The 22,669-nt window shown below is 47.8% G+C and overlaps 5 protein-coding genes across 5 annotated transcripts; 3 read left to right on the top strand and 2 right to left on the bottom strand.

Moving 5' to 3' along the window:
- Window positions 1–16: 16 nt before the first annotated feature.
- LOC136186573 (voltage-dependent L-type calcium channel subunit alpha-1D-like) lies at window positions 17–7,769 on the top strand. The gene is made up of 35 exons (XM_065973962.1): window positions 17–317; window positions 399–504; window positions 570–709; window positions 775–881; window positions 932–1,084; window positions 1,144–1,340; window positions 1,388–1,845; window positions 1,901–2,290; window positions 2,348–2,479; window positions 2,539–2,611; window positions 2,660–2,780; window positions 2,835–3,057; window positions 3,111–3,199; window positions 3,253–3,581; window positions 3,647–3,753; window positions 3,819–3,921; window positions 3,971–4,078; window positions 4,125–4,177; window positions 4,229–4,274; window positions 4,326–4,426; window positions 4,478–4,679; window positions 4,738–4,896; window positions 4,951–5,061; window positions 5,120–5,203; window positions 5,258–5,386; window positions 5,433–5,498; window positions 5,550–5,792; window positions 5,842–5,969; window positions 6,031–6,127; window positions 6,174–6,273; window positions 6,334–6,435; window positions 6,491–6,588; window positions 6,646–6,767; window positions 6,818–6,875; window positions 6,928–7,769. The coding sequence occupies exons 1-35, from the start codon at window positions 154–156 to the stop codon at window positions 7,753–7,755; spliced, it is 5,727 nt and encodes a 1,908-aa protein (XP_065830034.1). The 5' UTR covers window positions 17–153; the 3' UTR covers window positions 7,756–7,769.
- Window positions 7,770–7,790: 21 nt separating this feature from the next.
- LOC136186574 (sorting nexin-33-like) lies at window positions 7,791–10,388 on the top strand. The gene is made up of 13 exons (XM_065973963.1): window positions 7,791–8,080; window positions 8,132–8,239; window positions 8,291–8,491; window positions 8,562–8,678; window positions 8,732–8,846; window positions 8,905–9,035; window positions 9,092–9,216; window positions 9,269–9,369; window positions 9,427–9,550; window positions 9,605–9,749; window positions 9,806–9,877; window positions 9,934–10,083; window positions 10,136–10,388. Exons 1-13 carry the CDS (start codon window positions 8,021–8,023, stop codon window positions 10,196–10,198), a joined length of 1,512 nt encoding a protein of 503 aa, XP_065830035.1. The 5' UTR covers window positions 7,791–8,020; the 3' UTR covers window positions 10,199–10,388.
- LOC136186575 (uncharacterized) lies at window positions 10,187–10,973 on the bottom strand. Its single transcript, XM_065973965.1, has 3 exons — window positions 10,776–10,973; window positions 10,445–10,622; window positions 10,187–10,386 (listed from the first exon to the last, which is right to left on the bottom strand). The coding sequence occupies exons 1-3, from the start codon at window positions 10,967–10,969 to the stop codon at window positions 10,276–10,278; spliced, it is 483 nt and encodes a 160-aa protein (XP_065830037.1). The 5' UTR covers window positions 10,970–10,973; the 3' UTR covers window positions 10,187–10,275.
- Window positions 10,974–11,083: 110 nt separating this feature from the next.
- LOC136186572 (phenolphthiocerol/phthiocerol polyketide synthase subunit C-like) lies at window positions 11,084–19,800 on the top strand. Its single transcript, XM_065973961.1, has 3 exons — window positions 11,084–13,917; window positions 13,975–14,068; window positions 14,122–19,800. The coding sequence occupies exons 1-3, from the start codon at window positions 11,974–11,976 to the stop codon at window positions 19,581–19,583; spliced, it is 7,500 nt and encodes a 2,499-aa protein (XP_065830033.1). The 5' UTR covers window positions 11,084–11,973; the 3' UTR covers window positions 19,584–19,800.
- Window positions 19,801–19,991: 191 nt separating this feature from the next.
- Window positions 19,992–22,665, bottom strand: LOC136185729 (broad substrate specificity ATP-binding cassette transporter ABCG2-like). The gene is given in 16 exon segments (XM_065972911.1): window positions 19,992–20,151; window positions 20,198–20,265; window positions 20,349–20,438; window positions 20,492–20,646; window positions 20,694–20,818; window positions 20,868–20,957; window positions 21,009–21,097; window positions 21,146–21,211; window positions 21,259–21,389; window positions 21,441–21,527; window positions 21,582–21,715; window positions 21,751–21,932; window positions 21,990–22,142; window positions 22,204–22,318; window positions 22,374–22,433; window positions 22,487–22,665. Coding segments are annotated over 16 exon segments (1,884 nt in total).
- Window positions 22,666–22,669: the final 4 nt, after the last annotated feature.

The following is a 22,669-nucleotide window of genomic DNA, read 5'->3' as shown; positions in this document are numbered from 1 at the left end:
AGGGAACTTCTGGCGAGAGCCGAACGAGCGCGCCTCCGCAGCAATGAGCCTTAGCACGTCGTCCGGCGCTCGCGTGACTCGTAAAACACCCGTTGGGAAGATCAAAAGGGGACCCCGGAGCGAGAGCAGCGTCATTTCGAAGCAGCAGCGAAAATGACTTCATTGGATTCGAACAGCGGCAAGTGGAAAACGTTCATTGGGACCTTGTCGTCGTGCAACAAGCCGGACGTCAGCCGACGACGAGCCGACGTCGCTCTCCTCTGTCTGCGCAAAACGAATTGGTTCAGACGAACCGTCATACAAATTGTCGATTGGAAATATCTTTTTCGATATTATTCTTATAATCCGATTCGACCGACGTTTTCTTCCTCGACTCTCGCCTATTTTTTTGTTTCTACGCCCTTCGAGTTCTTCATCTTAGGCACAATCATAGCGAATTGTTGTGCTTTGGCCGCCTACGAACCGTTGCCTAGGGGCGACACAACAATCCGAAACGAACAGCTCGTATATTTGAAATCCGACTTGTGCATGGGGTCCTCTGCCTGTACGAAACCTTCTTTTTCCCCCAGGAAACGTTCGAGTACGTTTTCTTGGGAATATTCGTCGTCGAGTCGTCGCTGAAAATCATTGCCGACGGACTCGTTTTCGCACCTCATACCTATCTTCGCAACGCGTGGAACGTATTGGATTTTCTAATAGTTCTTCTAGGGTAAGGCAAAGGATTCGTTATTAGTGATCGATTGCCTGTGTTATTATTATTATTATTATTATTAGTGTTATTGACGTGATCGGTCATATAGGTGGCTTCGAAATGCTCGACGTGAAAGCGTTGAGAGCATTTCGCGTTCTCCGACCCCTACGAATTGTATCGGGATTTCCGAGTAAGAAGGCGAGGAATGCGTGCATGTCAAAGGGTGTCATCTATCAATAGGTCTCCAAGTGGTTGTCAACTCCATACTTCGAGCTATCATACCTCTTTTTCACGTCTCCCTTCTCGTTCTCTTTGTGATCATACTCTACGCCGTCATCGGCTTGGAGTTTCTCAGCGGAAAACTTCACAATGCCTGTTATAATAACATAACCGGTTAGCAAATCGAATGTCTTATTTTTTTTTCATCGCTATCGCCACGTGGACGCGTTTAGGCCAGCTGGCGTCGAACCACCCGTGCTCGCCGTCAGGTGAGGGCTTCAGCTGCGAGGAGGTGGCTGAGCACTTCGTTTGCCTTCCCAAGTGGGAAGGACCCAATTATGGAATCACGAGTTTTGATAACATTGGCTTGGCCATGCTGACCGTCTTCCAATGCATAACGACCGAAGGCTGGACTCAAATCATGTATTGGGTAAAGAGAAAATACTTTTTATTTAATGGGCAATGTTTCTCGTTCAGATTCAAGATGCCGTTGGATCGAAATGGCCTTGGGTTTATTTTATCACTCTCATATGCATTGGATCGTTTTTCGTCCTCAATTTAGTCTTGGGCGTTCTCAGCGGCGAGTTCACGCGCGAGCGCAATAGAGCCCAGGCGAGAGGCGCCTTCAAGAAGCTAAGAGAAAAGCAGAAAATCGCTAACGACGTACGAACGTTTCTCGACTGGATTGCCGAGGGCGAGATAGGCGAGTCTGCAACGCCAATGACGTCGGCGCCAAACCCAGCGACGACGACGGCGACGACGACGACGACGGCGACGACGACGATGACGACGACGGCGACGACGACGATTACGGCAACAACAACGACGACGGCAACGGCGACGAAACAGCGGAGCGAAGGCGACGACAGAAATGATGTCGAAAATGAAGAAACGGTCGACGAGGAGAAGGCGAAAGACCAACGTGGGCGAATATGGTCAGAAATCAATTTTTAGAAAAATCTTTTCCCTCCATATGTATCTTTGCATTAGTACGTGTCTTGGACGGTTTAACGCTCGCTTTCGACCTACTATACGCTCTTTGGTGAAGTCGGCCGGCTTCTACTGGATCATAATCGTGCTCGTCTTCGTCAACACGGTCAGTCTGTCGTTCGAGCATTACGGAGAAGGCGTCATTTTGAAGAAATTTCACTGGATATCGAATGCCTTCTTCTTGTCGTCGTTCGTGCTGGAGATGGCTCTGAAGATGTACGGGCTGGGCGTCAGCAACTATTTCATGTCCAATTTCAATCGATTCGACTGCGTCGTCGTTCTCGCCAGTTGCATTGAATTTTTAGTGCAGGTGTTTGGCGAAATGAAGCCAATTGGCATCAGCGTTCTGAGGTGCTTTCGTCTTTTGCGAATATTCAAGCTCTTTCCTTCGTACGTGGCGTCGATTGCGCGACGTGATTGTGAGAAATGGGCTTCCGTCTTCTTTAGATATTGGATTTCGCTGAAAAATCTCGTCGCTTCGCTATTGAATAGTATTCGCTCCATTCTCAGTCTACTATTCCTCCTCTTTCTTTTCATCGTTATTTTTGCTCTACTTGGTATGCAGTTATTCGGCGGAAGGTAGGAAATAACGACAGCTTTCCTAACCGGTTATTATTTTTCTCTGAACCATATGATAGATTCAATTTTGATTACGGCGTTCCTCGGTCTAATTTTGACAGTTTCGTCTCGTCACTTCTCACGGTCTTTCAGGTACGACCGGCACGTGAAATGACTATTTCCTATATATCCTCACTAAAGATTCTTACCGGAGAAGACTGGAATGAAGTAATGTACTTGGGAGTGCAAGCTTACGGCGGAATTCGCGGACCGGGCGCCCTTGCCGTTTTATATTTCGTCGTCCTCGTCGTTTTGGGCAATTGTAAGTCGCTTTTTTCGCGTGTATCGCCTTTCTGCTTTAGTTCTGCCTTTCGAGATATTCTTCTCAACGTTTTTCTTGCCATTGCCGTCGACAATTTGGCCGACGCCGAGACGCTGACAATGGAGCAGGAGCTGCAACGCGAGCTGAGGCGAAAATCGCGACAGGAGGCACGACAGAAAATCAAGGAGTACGCCGAACAGAACAAGGCTAGTCATCGCTTATCCGACTCGATCAATCACAGCTGCAGCGCCAGTCGAAAGAGCAGCATCGATGCAAAGTGAAGATTTGAAATGAATAGTCAATAGATTAATAAAGTGCACGCGGTTCTAGATCGATCGATTCGCTTTCAATCGGCAAACGAACCGGTCTCGATTCAGTGAACGTTAGACAGGTGGCACCAGCGCCGCTCAAGGGTAAGGGTAAGCCGACTCTTTTCAAGGGACAATGATATCGAGTGTCGCGTTCTCTCAAGACGAACCTCGAGAGAGGTCGTCGTTTTATATGCGTTCGTTTCTCCGTCTGCCGTTCGGCGGCGTTCAACACGAAGCGAGACGTCAATCGCTTCCGGATACGACGTCCTGCTTCTGCGTCGGTCCGCGAAATCGATTGCGTTGGGGCTGCTATCGTTTCGTCACTTGGCGTTACTTTCCCACGTTCAGTCTGACGCTCATCTCTCTCAGTTGTATTGCACTTGCCGCCGAGGATCCCCTTCTCGATCCGAATAACTCCCTGAGGAATAGGATTCTGGAGTATTTTGACTACGTTTTTACCGCCGCGTTTACTTTGGAGATGTGTACCAAGGTATAAAGAGAAATGCCGCACGGCGTTCGGTTCGCCGCGATTTGTGACAAATCTCTTTTTGGCAGATTTTTGCATTTGGATTCATCCGTCACAAAGGGTCGTACCTTCGTTCCGGATTCAATATTCTCGATTTCTGCGTAGTCGTGTTTTCTCTCTCCACTCTCGCGCTGAAGTACAACTATAATACGATAAGATTCTCTTATATAATCAATGAAGCGCTTTTCTCTCCCGTTTTAGAGATGTCGGAGGTCAGACCGTTGACTTGGGCGTACTGAAGACTCTTCGAGTCTTCCGCGTGCTTCGTCCTTTGCGAGCCATAAACAGAGCGCCGGGACTAAAGGCAAGTCAGCTAGAAAATTGAACGATTTTAATGAACACTTTGTCTTCAGCACGCTATAGGATGTCTGGTTGCATCTGTGAAATCGATGGGAAAGATTATTATAGTCACTGTATTACTCCATTTTGTATTTGCCGTTATTGGAGTGCAACTGTTCAAGGTAGTAGATCCGGTGATGTTTGATTCGCTGTGACTCCGTTTGTCAGGGAACTTTCTTCTATTGCACGGATTTATCGAAGATGACCGAAGTTGAATGCCAGTTAGAAAGGATGCTCGAGTCTACTTTAATTAGCTTGACGGTTTTTTCTAGAGGTCGCTTTTTGACGTATCCTGAAGGTGACATCGCAAAGCCCGTGGTTCGCTTTTATTTCGCGCATTGTGACAATCGATCTCACACAGACACTTAGGTGGCCGATCGCGTGTGGAAGAGACGAAACTTTAATTTTGACAATTTTTTCGAAGCGACGAAAGCCTTGTTTCCCATGTCGACTCTAGAGGGCTGGCCCACGTAAGTGCTCATGGCTTAAGCGAAGGTGACACTTATGTCGTCTATTTGTAGCTTTCTCTATTGGGGCATTGATTCTACTGAGGAAGATTTTGGTCCAATTAGAGATAATCGACCGGCCGTCGCTCTCTTTTTTGTCATCTACGTCATCGTGATTGCATTTTTTATCATGAACATTTTTATTGGCTTTGTCATTGTGACATTTCAGCGAGAAGGCGAGGAGGAATTCAAAGAGTCGGAGCTGGACAAAAATCAGGTACAATAAGGGTGCATGCACGTACGTCAGTTCCTTTACCGTCGCCGTGCTTACCTAGAGGGCTTGTTTGGAATTTGCCCTAAAAACAAAGCCAAACTGCGTATACAGACCAACTCATCGCGTGCTTCGGGCCCTGTGGAACGTCGTGACGTCGAATAAATTTGAAATGCTCACATTGACATGTATTGCTATCAATACAGTTCTAATGATGCTAAAGGTAGAAAAGCCAAAAATGGTTTCAAGTACTGTATGCCACGACGCGTTTATGTAGCACCATGGTCAATCAGAAATCTACAGCGCAGTTTTGGAATATCTCAATATGCTATTCACCGTATTCTACACAGTGGAATGTCTGCTCAAGTTGATTGCCTTTACACCCAAGGTTTCAGTCGACGCTAATACTTTTTTTGCGGTGATGTACTAATTTAGTTCTACGTCAGCACTATTTTAGAGAGAAGTGGAACGTTTTCGACTTTCTTCTTGTCATTGGCAGCGTGATTGACATGACTCTACAACTGTCCTTGGTAAAGGGTTTTAGGTTACTGTATTCTGATTGATACATAGATCGCGTTTTACAGGGACGAAATAAGTATCACGGCGTGCACTTGAATTTCTTTCGCATATTTCGAACGTTTCGGTTGGTGAAGCTCTTACACAAACAGAAAGGCATCAAAACCCTCCTTTGGACGTTTCTCAAATCGCTGCAGGTTTTACATACATGTATATCAATTTGCACATCGGTATTTTGTTTAGAGCCTACCGTACGTCGCGATTGTGATTGCTTTAAATTTTTACATATACGCCGTTATTGGAATGCAAGTACGTTCGCGTATCGGTGTCATAGTTTTACCGTGTGTATCCATTTTCTAGTTATTTGGTCGAATCAACTCCGACTCGTCTACAGACGTCTTTCGACACAACAACTTTCAGACATTTTTTCAGGCTCTGATGGTTTTGTTTCGATCGGCAACGGGAGAAAGTTGGCAGAATATAATGATTGCCTGTTCGAACACCGTTAGGTGTGATCCGCGCTCCGATTCGTCGGGAAAAATGTGCGGCACCTGGTTTTCTTACGCATACTTTCTTTCATTTATCACCCTGTGTTCTTTTTTGGTACGCTTGGGTTCGTCCAGGGGTGCTAGCTTCTGATTATCTTTTTTAGATAATCAATCTCTTTTTGGCAATTATCTTGGACAATTTTGATTATTTAACTCGCGACAAATCAATATTGGGAGCGCAGCACTTGGACAACTTTGTTGTCGTATGGGAAACGTTTGATCCAAAAGGAAGGTAAGAGATAATTAATGTATCCATAAAAAAAGACCACATACGTTTCTTGTGTGGAATTTAGCGGACAAATTCATCACAGTCAAGTAGTTCCGCTTCTTCAGAAGCTCGAGCCTCCACTTGGTCTAGGAAAGTGCTGTCCTCACAGAATCGCTTATAGAGTAAACTTCTTTATTTTGTTTTGCTCTTCTCACATTCTCGGTTCAGCGAATGATAAGTATGAATATGCCAATGGATGAAGAGGGGATGGTGACGTTTAGCGGAACTCTATTTGCTCTCGTACGAACAGAACTAAAAATCAAAATCGGTACGTTTTCGAATTACACGGATTTGTCAGCTTTTGTGTAAGTTCTCTCGTCCCGCTTAGGTGTTAATAGAGAGGTATGCGACATGCAACTCAGAGGTATTATAAGGAAAGTGTGGCCAGGTGTGGGCAAAGAAACTATCAATCAAGTCATCCCTCCCGACGGTTAGTAAGTGCATGGCATCAAGCGAATTGCTACCTTCAATTTAATTGAACTCAGACACGACAGCGACGGTTGGAAAATTTTACGCCGTCATGCTTATACAGAACTGCTTTCAGCGCTTCAAGGCGAGAAAGTCGAAGACAGCGGAAGAAATCGTAATCTGCCGCGGCCCAAATCGTGTAAATGCAAGACAATAGGTTGTATTTGCGCAGAAGGAGGAGTTGAGTCCGCCCGATCAAGCTAGTGTTCGCAACCTAGTAGCCTGGAGAGGAAGGTCAAGTGCCAGTGACTTGGATCGCGCGGAAAAGCCGTTGCCTTCGACGTGGTGCGCTGGGTAAGAAAAGCCGAGGATTATTGGCCCATGTACGACGTTTCGTAACGCAGAGAAACGGCTGAAGAGAAGAGAAAACGATGGCGATCATTTGTACTCGAAGATCGTGCGGTATATATACGTCAAAATTTTTTCCGTTGATAATCAATGATTTCGTTTCTAGGCAAAGTCTTTAGATTTTTCTACTACTCCGAGAAGCAGTGAAGCCGTAGACGAAGAGCCCCAGAACAACAGCTGGGAAACGGTCGTTTCCCCGGTTCGCAATCCTCCAACCCCATCGAAACCACTCATCACCGTATCTGAGTACGATGCGACGACCGAGGCTGCGTCTGTCAAACGCTTAGAGCAACAGATTAGTCGAAGCAGCTCATCGAGCGAAGATACGTTCTACACGGCGCGCTGCGAATCGCCGTCTTCGTCCATGGTGACAGCCAATTCTCACATGACCGTCGCCGGCGAGGCGGACAGTTTGAGACCTCTCTCCGCCTTCCTCAGAATGTCGCGTCTGAGACTAAACTCCAACGTCACATCAATGTCGGATGACGTGAGCAGCATCGGAACAACGGGCAGCACTCGCAGCGTGGTGGAGAAAGTGCTCGAGGAGGAGGGTTGCGGCGGGATACTCAATCAGGAGGCCATCGACGCCGTCGAAAGGGAACTGTTCGACGTGTGTCGCGTTTCCGAAGACGATTTGGAGGAACTATTGCAGCAGATCGCGGCGGAAGAGCGCGTTGCCGAAGTCCGTGAAGGTTCGCGCGACGTCGGAGTCGAGCCGGAAGAAGAAGTCAAGGGTAGTATTGAAGACAAGAGTAGGACCATTAGCGACAACGATTTCACGGATCGTCGTCATTCTTTCTACCCCAGTCTGGTGTCGTCAGTTAGCTTAGATTCGTCGTTGTCGTCGTCGTCAGAACCAGAGGACGACTCTCCGTCGGCAAGTTCTGAGCACTGTCAGAGACGCCCACGTACAGTTAGGGAAACGTCGGTGTAGGATAAGGAGAATGCCTCCAAATTTGTCAACGAAAATAAGGAATGTGTTAGACTTTGACAGCTACAGTACCCCGGTTGACTACAATATTGTTTAGGCATTTTAGCATCCGTAAACTGTTGTGCAATAGGAAAAGGCACTTTTTAGCGAATCACAATGGGAATCAATCAATCAATCAATCCCTGCCCTGCAATCACTGTTATATCTATGCTGCAATCAACCCTGCAATCAATCAACCCTGCATCCTAGTAACGTGCGCTTCAGCAAGATGCTAGTCGAGGCGTTGTACGACTTCGAGCCGACTTCAAACGTCGAACTCGGCTTCCGCGTACGCTTCTATACGCGTGCAAAATAGATTGGTTTGCACGCACTCTCTCAGGCGGGCGAGAGACTCATCGTCGTCCGTCAGGACGTCGGCGACGGATGGTGGGAAGGAAAAAAAGTCGATCAGCACACAACAGGCCTATTCCCAGCAAGCTACGTCAAAGTACCCAAACCCTACAGCCAAAAAATCTAATAGCATAGCGAGATCGCACAGGTTATCGACGTTCCTGACGGAGGAGGAGGGGTTTCAGCCGGAAACGATTCGCACTTTTTTCCGACACTGCCACCGCCTCCGCCGTCTGTAGAAGAAGAAACGGCTTCAGATCAAGCCAGTGTGGCTAACTTCACGAGTTTCACCGCAGAAACCCAGGGAACGTCCGGTGTACTCAATTCAAGGCATCAATGCCGCATAATTGTAGGATACAGTACCTATGGGGCTATTTATGTCGTGTAAAAATTTAAATAATATTTTTGTTTTTTTTTAGTTTGGACCAAGGTGGCAGTCAGCTGTTGAGCCGCTGACCCTCACCGTGTCGAATCCCCAAAAGGACAGCAAATTTAGCGGAATAAAACATTTCATTGTCTATGAAGTGAAGACAAATGTATCGCATTGAAAACATCTCCGTCGTTCCTCCGACTGACGTCTTTCTTCAAGGTGTCTGCAGCCCCTGTGAGGAGACGATACAAACACTTTCTTTGGTTGCACGACCAATTCACCGAACTCTTTCCCGGCGTTTGCATCCCTCCACTGCCTGAAAAGCAAATTACAGGCAAAGCACTTCTACTTATAAATCGGCAAACGTTTTATTTTTTACCTCCCTACCTCAGGCCGTTTTGACGTGGACTTTATCCGTCAGAGACAGCAAGCACTGGAAGCGTTTCTTTGTCGGGTGGCTCGACATCCTCTTCTTGCCGCGTCTCACGCTTTTGCTTACTTTCTCGCGGCATCAGAAGGAAAGGTACACAGACATCTCGTTTTAGTTTCTTCTTCTGTTTTCTAATCAATGTACTTGAGGACTGGAAGTCGGCTAAGCAGAGTGTCAAGCGTTCGCTCGTTTTCAATCGTCCTCATGGGAAATTCGTTGGTCCGATTTATTTGAATGACATCGAGTATCCACCCGGAAACGTGCCTCATGATAGGTAAATTTATGAAAGGGAGCTATTCAATTAAATAGGGCATATTTTTTTGCAGGCTGCAAATTATTGAACGCTTTGGTAAGTATAGACATTGCCTCGAGAAAAACGTGAAGGGCCTGCTGGGCTCATGCGATCAACTCAGTGCTTCGACTACTGGTAAATTGGATATGAGGATGTCTTGATGTTCGATATTTTTTGTTTCATTTTGTGCAGCTTTATCTGCTGCTTACAGCGGATTTGGTAGGTCAATGGTGTTTCTTGCCACGGGACAATCCGCCGGGGAGAGGCAGGGTTCGATGGAAGTTGAAAATTGGTGCTGGAGAAAAGATTGCTCAGAGTATGTGGTGCACATTTTGGGCAAATAGCGGCTTGACTTCTTTTCTTGTTTTAGTTTTGCTGCTCTAATGCAAGGGATTCACGGAATTGGTGTCGGAATGGCCGAAATTCAAACCCTGGTCACTGAACAGAGCGGAGAAACTCAAGCAACAATGTGTCAAACTCTAAGGGAATATTCCGTGTTATTACCCTCTCTTGCTGTACAGCAACGAACGACTCTTAATCGCTTTTTTTCTGACCGAGTGTTGTCTTCTAGGCTGCTGCTCTGCCTCACAAAGAGGCCTCTGATCGTTTTAATGCCATGCAGGCGCGAAGAGAACGCGAAACGGTTCGAGTTGTGCTACAGTCTGTCGTCGTCGTTCACCGCGTTTTTCTTTTTTATAGAAAGAGTCAATGGTTGCCGCTTCTGAAGTGGAGCAGAGTCAAGCAAACGTTCTTTTGGCGGAATTCGATCATTATCACTGCGGTATGCTTCGCGACTTTCGACAAATGATGTCCGCGTATATGCAGAAGCAGATAGAGCTTCATCAAAAGGTCAGTGAGTCTACAGTAAGTGTAGTGGTAAATTAGGCATTTATACACACAGATGTTGGATAAATGGGTCACGCTACAAGGGACTTTCGATCGTTCCTTTTCTGGATCGTCTTAAAGTTTATTTTAATGGCTATTATAAATTCATATTGCGGAAGAAAATTTTGACGTTTTTTGTATTTCTAATTTACGTACTTAGCTCAGTGTTTTGTTCCAATTTATTGGTGACTTTTTTAGTAATTCGCGTTCGACCTCTTGGTTCTTCTTTCGTTGGGCAATGCGTTGCTCCGCTCTCCATTCTATCATCTAGAAAAATAATGATGACATGGTTGGGTTGATTGTGGATGGAGTCTAAACTATCTACCGTCTTATTTCCATCTCTGAATTTGTGAGAAGACTCTTTTCTTTGCGTCTCTTCTTTTTCATCGTGTATTTCTTCTTTTTCGTCTTCATTATTAGACTTGCTTCGCAGCCTCAGTTCTCGCAACCGTCGATCATCCTGTTCTTGAACTTGCGTCTTCAGGGTTTCTCGTATCTTTTTCCTATTCAAAAGATCACATTTAAGACAAGAAAGGAACTGCTAGAGCACGAAGTTGTGAAAAGTGAGTGTCAAATGGTGCAATTGTGAAATGACACTTCCACTCCAGACATCAGACGAAATCTCATCGACTGTGTCGAAACGGCATCTATCTCACCTTTTCTGCTCCTTTTCGCTCATCGTTCCGTAAAATTCTGTTGCATAGTCTTTGTGACGTAGGCTGTGTAATTCTCTCGCCTTTCGTAGACGAGCCTGGATGATGATATCGTTGGGAAGAGCCGATTCGGTCGATGCCGTCAGTCTGGGAGTTCTCAGGCTCTTCCAAATGTCCAGCATGCGCTCGTCTCCCATTCTTGTGTACACCGGAAGCCAGTCGGTTGCTTAGAACAGCGGTAGAAATCAATGCATCTAACGTGCGTTGTCACACGAAAGCCGCAGGGAAAGCCGTGGAAACCGCTCCAAAGACGCGAAAACACTGGCACGTGAATGCTCGCAGCAGTCTTTCTTGACACATGGAAGCCTCTACGACGTCACTAATCACGGATCTTTCCATGAACGCGCATGCGAGCTATATTCCGTTCTTTTTTTATTGCTCACAAGAAGAATTTGATAAGAGCGACAGTGCCATCAAATCGAACAACAGAGAGAAAACACGAAAGAACGAAAAAAAGACTCTACTGAGTTCCGCACAGACTGGGGAATATGGACACTCTCGTCATTCCTCGCAGCGTTTCGTGGTCTCTTGGAAGATGTGACAGAGAATCTGATCTGGCTTGCACGTGCATTGGAATTCCTGGCCGCCTACTATCGTTCTGCCGATGGGGTTGTCTCTCAAACGCTTGATAGCATCGTCGCATCTTGTCGGACACGTGTTAGCGATGTCAACTATCGGATCGCAGTCGCCGATGTAATCGGCCAGCAACGGCCTGCATGCAGGACTGTGATAGCAATCGACGATGTTCTCTTCGCAGTAGCTTGCGTGGGGCATCGTTTCGTTCTTCTGGACGAAGACGGCTTGCGACACGGCGACGACGAATGCGAGCAGAAGGAGCTTCATGATCGTTTAGCGAAGGAGTCAGTTGCTTTGGGATGAATGTGCTTTCCGTGAACGAGAACCCGTCTTTTTATTGGGCTTGGGCGGCAGAATGCCTTTCTGGGGTGTCAGTGGACGCCTTTTGGGCCGACAGAGAAGGCGATGGCGCTCTTCATCGTCGACTTTTCCCCAGACTTTCCCCAGACGATGAAATCGGATTATATGGCTGTCACTTTTCATTCTCAAAATTGCCGCGACGGTCTCACTTCAGTTGGGACTTGGCTCTTCTACCCAACTATTTCATACGTCAACAACGTACGAAATGACAAGTAATGCCGTATTCAGAAATCAAAATTATCGCTCTAATCACCACTATTCCGCCAATTTGACGGAGAGCTACAAAGCTTGGGAAAAGTGCTACTACAGTACCATCTCTCCTTCTTGGTTGTCATTTGGATGCGACTTGGCAATGCAGGCCCAAAACGGACAGCAACCGAATGAAGAAGCCTCGCGCAATGACGACGTGGCTATAATCGGTATTGGATGCCGGTTTCCCGGTGCCGTCAACGACGCGGGCGCGTTTTGGAAAATGCTCGAAGAGGCGCGCGACTGCACGTCGTTCGCTCCCAAGGATCGCTACGACGTCGACTACTTTTACTATCCGACGCGACGAACCGACGGAAAGATGTACAACGAGCGCGGCGGCTACGTCGACTCGAATCTCTATCGAGAATTCGATCGTCAATTCTTTCGCATGCCGCCCAGCGAGGCAAATCATCTCGATCCGCAGATACGAATGCTCTTGGAAACGACGTGGGAAGCGCTGGAAGACGCCGGCGTTTCGCCGAGCTCGGCGCGCGGTTCCAACACGGGCGTCTACGTCGGCGCGACGAGTCACGAGTACAGCCTCTTCACCGCTCTCCAATCGACGACGATAAATCCGTATACGAATTCGGGATCGAACGTGTGCATGACGTCGAATCGCGTTTCATACGAGTTTGACTTTCGAGGTCCGAGCTATACTATCGACACGGCCTGCTCGTCGTCGCTCTACGCCGTTCATCAAGCGTGCGAGGGAATACGACGAGGCGATTGCGACATGGCCGTCGCCGGCGGCGTTAATCTCCTTCTACTTCCGTCGACAAGTATCGGATTTTGTCAGGCGGAGATGCTCTCGCCGGACGGACGATCTAAGAGCTTTGACGCCTCGGCCGACGGCTATGCGAGAAGCGAGGGAAGCGGGGTCGTTATTTTGAAGTCCTTGCAAAAAGCGCTCGACGACGGCGATCCCATATACGCGGTCGTGCGAGGCGGCGCTATGACGAACGACGGTAAAACGCAGGGAATCGCTCAGCCCAGCTACGACGCTCAGCTCGAGCTCGTCGAAAAGGCGCACGGTCGAGCGAGCGTTCGGCCCGGGGACATTGCCTACGTCGAGGCTCACGGAACGGGGACGAAGGCCGGGGATAGTACGGAGGCGAATGCGCTTGGGGAGGCGATCGGACGGACGAGGACGTCGTCGGAACCGCCGCTCTATATCGGATCCGTCAAGTCGAACTTTGGACACACGGAAGGCGCTTCTGGCGTGGCGGGTGTCATCAAGTCCGCTTTGATGCTCGCGAAACGGAGAATACCGCCCGTAGCCAATTTTCGTAAGCCGAATCCGAATATTCGTTTCGACGAATTGCATCTCGAAGTGCCGTCGAGAGTGCTCGATTGGCCTACTTCGAAAAAAGCGACGATGGGTTGCAGCTCCTTTGGTTTTGGAGGAGCCAATATTCACGTCGTCCTCGAGGAATCACCGGTGACTCGTCGCGTTCGAATGCCGACAAACGACGGTGATCAGCGCCTACTACCGGAGAACGCTGTCACAGCTGAAGAAACGAATGACTATCGTTTGCTCTTACTCTCAGCGGCCTCTTCGGCGGCTCTAAAAGACCTGGCGAATAGCTGGGTGAAATTTATTGGCGATCATTTAGCGCGAGACGACGCATTTAATTTTGCCGACGTGCTCTACACGGCCGCACTTCGCGCTCAACATCATCGTTACCGACTAGCGCTCGTCGTTCGAAACGCCGCCGATGCCAGACGGATTCTTCTGGACTTTCTCGAGGGAAAAACGTCCGCTGATGCTTTTTTGGGTACGGTGGCGGAAGGAAGCGCGCCTATGCCCATTGTCTTCGCATTTTCCGGCATGGGAACGCAGTGGTGGGCAATGGGAAGACAGCTTGTCCAAGACGACCCAATGGTTAATAAATTAATAAAGGTTAATTTTGTTTATATAGTATTGTGGGAGTTAACTGAATAGTCCTGTTTTGTTAAGAAAATCGATTGCCTGCTTCAGGAAGAAGGAGCCGAGTGGTCTCTATTGGACGTTCTCCTATCCTCAGAAGAAGGTTCAATTTTGTCAAGAACAGGTAAAGAGTTAGGAGCATATTTAGACAATAGTTTTATGTACAATTTGCGGTAGAAATCGCTCAACCGTGCATTTTCGCTCTGGAAATTGCCATACTCGAAAATCTCCGCGAGTTCGGAATTAGTCCGTCTGCTGTTGTCGGTCACAGCGTCGGCGAAGTGGCCGCAGCTTACGCGGCGGGCTTTCTCACGTTGAAGCAAGCCGTGAAGGTGATCTATCATCGAGGCAAGCAACTCAGCACGACGAGCGGAGAAGGAAAGATGCTCGCCGTTCTCGGCGACGTCCAAGAAGCGTTAAAAACATTGCCTAGACGTCTATTCGAAACGGAAACCCGTCGACCCGCTTTTAGCGTAGCTGCCGTCAATAGTTCGCAGCAGATCGTTCTTTCCGGCGACGAGTCAGCCCTACAAGAAGCAGCTTCCGTTCTTGAGAAAAAGGACGCCTTCAAAACGATCTATCTCAAAGTGAATAACGCGTTTCACAGTTTCCAGCAGAGTCGGCTGGAACGCAGCGTTCTTGAGAAACTCGACGGCCTCGCTTTGGCGAATGGAAACGCGTCGCAAATCTCCATGGTATCGACCGTGACAGCCGACTACGTCGACGGCGAGAAGGTCGCTTCGGCGTCGTACTGGTGGTCGAACATTCGAAACACGGTCCGATTCAAAGACGCGGTCGAAGTATTGCTCAAAGACGGTCACACTTGCTTCGTCGAAATCGGGGCGCACAGCGCTCTTACGCCCGCCGTACGACAAATAACGAACGGACATAAGTCGAATGTAATCGCTATTCCGACGCTGAAACGACCGAAAGACACGTCGAAACCGGCTCCCGACGACAAGACAAATATCCTTCGCTGCGTCGCGCAGCTTCACGTAAGCGGCGTCAAAATCGATTTCTCCGGAATGTATCCACCCGGCAACCACTCGGTCTTCCCTCTTCCGCTCTATCCGTGGCAGCGAGAGACGTGTTGGATCGAAACGGCTGTGATGAAGAAATTGTTTTTCGATCCGCTCAGCGATGTCCATCCGCTTCTCGGCCGACGGCAATTGCACGGCAATGACATTCGTAAACGCAACAATTCGGAAATCGTGTGGAAGAGCGAGTACTCGTCGGCGAATCTTCCCTGGCTCAAGGATCACGTTATTCAAGACACTGTCATTACGCCGGCTGCCGCTTACGTGGAGACTGCTCTTGCCGTAGGGGCTTCGCTTTTTGAGAAGCCGTCTGCTGTTGTCATAAAAGATGCTCGTTTTGAACGGTTCCTGGCGGCGCCGAACAATTCGGCTACGGTCTATACCGTTGCCGAGAAGTCGGGGCAAAATCAATTTGACGTTCGAATTCACACCGAAGAGGGAACGGCCGGATCTTGGCAAACTCATGCTCAATTGACTGTCGAACGATGTTTGATAGAAGAAGAGCCGGAATATTTTGATCTGGAAGGTGCCAAGAAGAGATGCACTCACATGCGACCGGCCGAAAAGATCTACTCCATGGGTGCGGGAGCAGTCGGATTTAGGTTTGGGCCTTCGTTTCAAGTTTACCCTTATATGATGGCGAGCGAAGACTTCAAGGAAACGTTCGCGCCGGTTGAAATACCCGAAGAAATTCGCCGGCAATTGAACCGTTACGTTGTTCACCCTGCGCTTCTCGACGGCGTCGTTCAAAGCTGTCAAGTGTTTCAAAGAGAACTCCTTCAGCTATCGGTTGAGAGCAAATTGCGAGGCCTTGTTCGCGTTCCGACCCAGATTGGAAAAGTTCGACTTCTCGGGGACTTTTCTTCTCGCCTCTGGGTCTATTCTAAGTCTTATTCAAAGACAGTCAACGAAGGCTGCGGCGATATCATCGTTGCCAGAGCGGACGACCTTCGAATCGTCATGAAAGTCGAATCTGTCGTCTTTAGTGGCATAGGAGATATTGACATGAGAAATCTTTGGTCTCTAGACTGGACCGCTTCAAATTCGCAGCTTGACGCAGAACGTGCCGATTTGCTTTCTCAGAACGAGAATCGTCGAAGGGCTCTTGTTGTTTCTTATCCTGAATGGAACGAGAACTTTCTCGCGAAGACTTTCGAAGAATCGAACGTCCAAGTTCGATTCGCATTGATCAAAGAATTGAGCACGAAAGGCGTTCGTAATGAAATCCTCGAAGGAATCACCGACGTCGTTCTGCCCTTGTGCAATATTAACGCGCGACTTGAGTCAAAAGAAGAATTTCTCGCTGCAGTGACTGCAGGTCCACTAGCTGTCCTAAAGACGATAAATGCTGGCTGGAGCACGACAATGCCTGACAACAAAGAGCTGAAATTGTGGGTTGTCACGAGAAAATCTCAACTAATTTCCAACTCTGACGAAGTCGACTTTATCCAAAGTTCGGCTCTCGGCTCTCTTCTCGCCTTGGCTCACGAATGTCAAGGAATTCAGGCGGTGTTTGTAGACTTGCCGGGCAACGTTCCTGACGTCGTCGCCAGCCGACTTTTCCTTAAATATTTCCTGAATCCTTTGGAACGTGAGAACGAAGTCGCCATACGACCTACGTCGAAGGCTTCTGAAAATTCGGCATTTGACGTTCTAGTGCCTCGACTTATGGAGCGCGACGAAAGCAGCATCGTTTCACACACGAACGACGCTAATTGGACTCTGAAGTACTCGACGAAAACAAAAAAGGCGACGTTCGGTCCTGCGACTGTCGGCACGCCGCGCGATTTGAATGCCGGATCTGTCCGCATCACCGTGGAGCACTTTGCTCCACTGGAAGGTGCTGGTTCCGAATCTCAGCGCAGTGGGGCTTTGTCGGCCTGGATTTCGGGCTTTGTCATTGCCGTCGGTGCTGGAGTCGCTAGCGTGAAGGCTGGCGACACCGTGATTGGCTTTGCTAATGAAGTGTCGCAAACAATCGAAATCTCGTCTACGCAAGTCGTTCGTAAACCGAAAAACGTTCTCTTGTCGTCGTCTGACTTGGTCTACACGGCGCGAAGTCTTTTTGCGCCTTTCGTCACGTTCTCGGTGTCGCATCCGCTAAAAAAGGGCAACTCCGTTCTGGTGTGGACTGGTAAAACGACCGATGATCATCTGGAGAGCGCAGCGGCTATTTCGAAAGTCGTTAGAAGCTTTGAAAGTAGCGTCGTCATCGTACACGCTTCCGAGACGAAAGAGCCCCTTGCTGGCGTGCCGGAATCGTCAGAAGTGTTCTCTTTGGATACTGTCAGCAGACTGCCAGAGAAAAGCTTCGATTCAATTGTTCTGCTCGATACGATTGTCGGTGACGATGCGAAACTGTTGCTGGGAAGACTCAAGCTCTTTGGGAGCTGCATCCACTGCAAGGACGCTCTACCGTGGCTTGCTAATTTGAAAAAGTCGAAGACGGGCTCGGTCACCTACTCCTCGCTAATCGACGAGCTTGACCTGATAAGCGAAAGCGGTCCGTTGGCAGGAGAAATACTGGCTGGACTAATGAAAAGCTTAGAGGAAGAGCGACTGACGCCGTGCACGGAAGCAGTGCTGGAAAAACTGACAAACGTATCCGAAGCGACGCTCAAGTCGAGAACACGCGTTTTTGCGACGAGGACCGAAAGCAAAGAGGAAACGGCAATTCCTCTCGGATTGCCCGGAAAGAACTCGTTCGTCGCGAGACCTGATGAAAAATACCTGATCACGGGCGGCTTGAAAGGATTTGGACTCGCGTTGGCCGACTGGCTCGTTTCTCGCGGAGCCAAACATCTCGTTCTACTCGGTCGCAGTCGTCCGGGTGAAGAAGAAGAGCGACGCATCGATGCTTTGAAAGAGAAGGCAGACGTCGATTTGCACCTGACTGATATAACAGATGAGAAGGCGATCGATGACGTTTTTGAGAGAATCGTTTCCGCTGACTGCCCTTTGGCTGGCATTTTTCACTGCGCTGCCGTGTACAAGGACCGTCTTGCAATGCTCGTTACTGGGAAAGACATAGAAGACGTCGTTCTTCCGAAAGGGTACGGTGCCTGGCTACTTCATCAGCAGACGATGACGCGCGGCCTCGATCTTCGCTATTTCGTTCTCTTTTCGAGCACGATCTCGCTGTTCGGTAACGTCGGACAAATGAGCTACGCTACGGCCAACGTCTTGCTCAATTCCTTGGCTGTGCAGCGAAGAGCGCTCGGGCTTCCCGCCGTCGCGATTCAGTTCGGTGCTATTGCCGATGCTGGTTATCTCGCTCGGAACCCGACCATCATGCAGAGCCTCGGCTTAGCGGGCCTGACGGCGTTGGACGTCGAGACTGCTTTGGATTTCATGGGGCGCGCTCTGCTCATCGGTTTGCCGTCTCTTTGCGTTCAAGGCGAAGTAGACCACGAGTCGTACCTGAAGATGTTTCAAAAGCCAATTGCCTTTTCTCGACTGAAAGGAATTGAAAGCTTAGTTTCGGCCAAAGAGACTCGGCGACATTCCTCGTCGGAATTCGCCGCTGCGAGTGACGAAGAAAAGAAAGCTTTGGCCTTTGCGGCTTTGAGCGAGATGGTGAAAGAAAAAGCTGGCCTCACCGAAGTTCCAAATAACGTTCCGATCGTTTCGCTTGGAATCGACTCGTTGGCGGTCACCGAAATCAGCAACCGTATCAAAAAAATATTCGACGTTGTCGTTCCAACAGTTCGTCTGCTAAGCAATCAGTGCACCGTCACGTACCTTTCTGATTTGATCGTGACCCTGTTCGAAGGAGAAAACGACGCCAAAGAGCAACTCGATGTGTCTTCAAGTTCTGCTGATCATGGCTCTCAGTGGACTTACCGACTCAACGAGCCAGAAACGATCAATTGCGAGCTGATATGCTTTCCGCCAAACGCCGGTGGAAAGTCCCACTTTAGTCGTTGGGGTGTCGAGCTCGAGAAAGCGTTCATCGCTGTCACTGTCCTTCAAATTCCGGGCTGGGAGGGACGAGAGACCGAAAAACTTATCGAAACTCTCGAAGAACTTGTCGCTGCTGCCGCTGAGGCCGTTCTACCGATCGCCGACAAGCGTCGCGTTGCATTCTACGGTCACAGTTTCGGCGCGCTGATTGCTTACGAAGTATCGCTTTACTTGAAGGAGAAGCACGATATTTCACCGGTGCATCTTTTTATTGGAGCGTGGCATGCTCCCCACATTCCCTATCCGCATCCAACGGATTTTGCTTTCTTTTCCGAAAGTAGTAAACCTGATGAGCTACTTGAATGGTCCGAAAAACTGAGTTTTGTCGATTTTCCGACGAATATGCAGCAAAGAGCGGGATCTTTTCTCTTTCTTATGCAGCGAGTGCCTGCCTTCAAAGTCGCACTCGATATTGTCGGTAAGTATGCTGGTGGTGAGCAACAAGTTCCCTGCTCTATGGACGTCTTTGCTGCAACCAACGACAAGTTTGCAAGCATCGAGAATGTTAGAGAGTGGCAACGTCAGTCTGCATTGGACTTTCGCTGTCATATCGTTGATGGAAAGCATCAATTCACCAATCAGCAGTCAATGGTCATCTGCGCTATTATAGCGGACACAATTGAAGTCTACTTGAAGTAAGTACTGTTTTTTTTCTTGTGTTAGAATGTGCAAACAGGTCTCTCTTTCTCTCTATGTTTTTATGTTCACACTGCATGCACGAGTCGCCGTCCTATATATGCACGTACACTGTCAGTATCACCTGTGACAATAATGTACTGCATAGCGCACTGCTGCTTTGTGTGTTGGATTATAGTTGAACAGCTTGCTTTGAACTTGTACTAACTGTTTCTTGATTTTTTCGTCTGATTTTCTTTCTGATTCATTTGCAGCTGCGAGCTTGGCGTGCGTTAGCTTCGAAGAGGTAGGCAGAGGTAGGCCACAGTTTGGTCATGACAGTTCTATTTGACGCCAGTCAAACGAATATCTATTACAGACAGGTAAAGATTTATCATGCGTGCACAGTTAGAGACTCCCGGAAACGGCTGTTCATCGCGTTTTCTTCATCACTCGAAGGCGCAGGTAAGCCAAGAGCAATACAAAGCTCATAATGCTTGCCAGAGCAATTTGGGTAGTCCACTTTGAGTGGTTGTAGCCTTGGTCGATGAGGTATTGCGTTCCAGTGCTGTTTTGAGGGTCAAATCCGTGGCTGACATAGATATCATAGAAAGTAGAAGCGACTATGACTAGTTTACCATCTTCCGTCAGTTTTCACTTTATCAGGGCAGAATTCCATGCCTTTCAACTCATTGACGCAGAGTCCCTGACAAAAGAAAGAATAAGTCTCTAGAGAGTAGATCTACTCAGAGTAGATCTACTCTATGCTGTTCACACTAGTAGTAGTACCTCAAGACTAAAGCGGAAAATGCTTAGGTACTTGAACCAAGAAACAGCTTTTGGTAGACCCTTTAAATTGATCAGAAGTCCCCCAAAGAGCTGAAAAAAAGTGAGTAAATATGCGTAGAATGCCGAGAAACGAAATTTAGCACCATGCTAAAGACGTAAATGAGGGCCACCATGAGAAGGGCTACAGCCTGAGCGGAAACCAAAGAGCTTATTAAAAATGCAATTGCGCATGCTGCCAGTGTTGTAAGATTTAGATTGAGAACGTAGAAGAGAAACTTTTCGACGTCAGAATTAAACCCTGCACGAAAAATTGAACTAGCGATCTCCTAAAACTGATTTTCTAACCTATCATCCAGTAAGTGATCGAGCACAGGATTGTGGTCGGAATTATTCGATACGGTATAATATCGAATAATACTTCAGCGAAGAAATACGAGGACGTGCGATAATGTCCACCGAGAGATTCGTGCCTAAAAGCGATAGAGATACCACGCAAGTACGCGTTTCTCTCAAACTAACTTGAATATGGGTCGTTGTTTAATGAACAACTCCACTGCTGAGGTGTTTGCAAAGATCATATTCATGATGATAAAAAAGAACGCTCCAACTCTAAAATAGCAAGCTATTGCCGAAGTAAAAGGATCGGTTCAAGGGTTTTGCCTGTTTTGTATTCCTTGCTTAGGATCTGTGGTAGTAATTTGGAAATAGAGCCCTCCAATTAGCAGACCCATCACCACGGCTATGATCCACTAAAAGAAGTGTTGCTCACTAAAATATTTTTTGGCTAGAAAGGGTACATGAGCGACGGAAATCGTTTTGTTTCGAAACAGATTTAGAATCGATCTTTTTGACAGAACCCCAAACTAAAAATAATTAGAGAGATGTGAAGTGTATAATCAACGTGCCGTACTTGATGAATGGCATTAGTTGGATATTTAACTTTTTCCTTTGATACAGTCACGCGAGCGTTATCAATAGCGTCCAATTCTTTGCGAATTTTTTTGAACGTAGATGAGGATCGGTATGCGGTAGCCAGCCAGACTTGATAGACAAATATAAATGCAGGAGTTTTTTCGCCCCAGAGCGACTTACTAGTTCCATCCTCCATTGTTTCCGTTTCTCTCTGAACGGTGTCAAGCAAAAAGTCCGCGGGATTCTCCCGTTCTTCACATAGATAACCTGAAGGGCTCTACGTGAACGCGTTACTCATTTGAAGATCTAAATTCACTATACCGTGATCTTCGAAAAAGTTCAGAGCTTGGTTTGCAGGTCCGTGATAAATGGTCTGCCCCTTTCCAAGAAGAGTAATTCTGTCGAATAGTTTGAATATTGCATAGCGAGGTTGATGAATGGAAAAGATAATAGTCCTTCTCATTCTAGAAAAACGCATTCGTTCGAACACCTTCAATGTGTCTAGCTAATTTACTTGTAGAGGAGTTGCATGACGGATGCGGCTGTATAGGCATCAAGGCCCGTTGTTGGCTCATCGAGAAAGAGAATGGAAGGAGATGTAATTATCTCCATTCCTATGTTGACTCGCTTTCTTTCCCCGCCCGATATTCCCCTCTTCAATTCAGTTCCAACCTCACAAAGCACACGTCACGAATTTTTAAAACGTGAGACAATTAGTCTTCCTCCTACTTCGGTATCGGCTACGTCAGTTAGACCCAGCTCTGCAAGCACTTCAGCTATTCTAGCATCTTTCTCTTCTCTGCAGATGCTTCGCGGCAAACGGAGGGCAGCGGAGAACTGTAGATGCTCTCGAACCGTCAGTGTTCCAATCAGCGTCTCTTCCTTGCACGTGCATAAGAAAAAAGGTGAGAAGGTAAGCCGCTTGCATGGTGTGTACGTCTACCTGAGCCACGTAACCGGACATGCGCTTGAAATTCGTCGGTAGCGGTTTTCCATTCATAAAGACAGAGCCTGAAACGCAGTTGCGTTCCTTTCTTCCGGCGAGAATGTCTAGCAATCTGCTCGCGAAAATAATTCGTTTTCTGATAAGCGACTATGCTACTAGTAGTTTACGTTGTTTTTCCGCTTCCTGTTGGTCCTAGTATGGCATTCATTCGTCCCTCTAGGATACCACTAAGAAAGCAAATTTTCGAAAAATTCAAATAGATATTCGGCGATGCTTGTACCTAACACGGCTTAGGATGGTTTTGGTTTCTTCTTGGCAAAATATTCTTTTCTGAACGGTGAAGCCGACGTTGTGATAAGAAAGAACCGCCTCTTTGACGGCACTGTTCAAGGAAACGTAACTTGAACCGCCGTTTTTGTAAGACTTATCAGCAAGGAGGGGCTCTGCTTGTTCCAACATGCTG

The sequence above is a fragment of the Oscarella lobularis genome, chromosome 4 (assembly GCF_947507565.1).
Source record: "Oscarella lobularis chromosome 4, ooOscLobu1.1, whole genome shotgun sequence".
In the NCBI taxonomy this organism is placed as follows: Eukaryota; Metazoa; Porifera; class Homoscleromorpha; order Homosclerophorida; family Oscarellidae; genus Oscarella; species Oscarella lobularis.
The sequence above is the reverse complement of the archived record's forward strand: the minus strand, read 5'-3'. Positions and strand labels throughout refer to the sequence as shown.

Bases quoted from the DNA above. Each gene is read 5' to 3' on its own strand.
- LOC136186575 (XM_065973965.1), bottom strand. From the start codon at position 10,969: ATGGGAGACGAGCGCATGCTGGACATTTGGAAGAGCCTGAGAACTCCC. The intron at 10,623-10,775 runs GTGAGATAGATG...TCTTTTGAATAG, and splicing joins AGCGAAAAGGAGCAGAAAAG to GAAAAAGATACGAGAAACCC. The intron at 10,387-10,444 runs GTAGATAGTTTA...TTATTTTTCTAG, and splicing joins TCAGAGATGGAAATAAGACG to ATGATAGAATGGAGAGCGGA.
- LOC136186574 (XM_065973963.1), top strand. From the start codon at position 8,021: ATGCTAGTCGAGGCGTTGTACGACTTCGAGCCGACTTCAAACGTCGAA. The intron at 8,679-8,731 runs GTATCGCATTGA...TCTTTCTTCAAG, and splicing joins TCTATGAAGTGAAGACAAAT to GTGTCTGCAGCCCCTGTGAG. The intron at 9,370-9,426 runs GTAAATTGGATA...CATTTTGTGCAG, and splicing joins ACTCAGTGCTTCGACTACTG to CTTTATCTGCTGCTTACAGC.
- LOC136186572 (XM_065973961.1), top strand. From the start codon at position 11,974: ATGACAAGTAATGCCGTATTCAGAAATCAAAATTATCGCTCTAATCAC. The intron at 13,918-13,974 runs GTTAATTTTGTT...TGTTTTGTTAAG, and splicing joins TGGTTAATAAATTAATAAAG to AAAATCGATTGCCTGCTTCA. The intron at 14,069-14,121 runs GTAAAGAGTTAG...AATTTGCGGTAG, and splicing joins TTCAATTTTGTCAAGAACAG to AAATCGCTCAACCGTGCATT.
- LOC136186573 (XM_065973962.1), top strand. From the start codon at position 154: ATGACTTCATTGGATTCGAACAGCGGCAAGTGGAAAACGTTCATTGGG. The intron at 505-569 runs GTATATTTGAAA...TTTTTCCCCCAG, and splicing joins CAATCCGAAACGAACAGCTC to GAAACGTTCGAGTACGTTTT. The intron at 5,387-5,432 runs GTTTTACATACA...TATTTTGTTTAG, and splicing joins CGTTTCTCAAATCGCTGCAG to AGCCTACCGTACGTCGCGAT.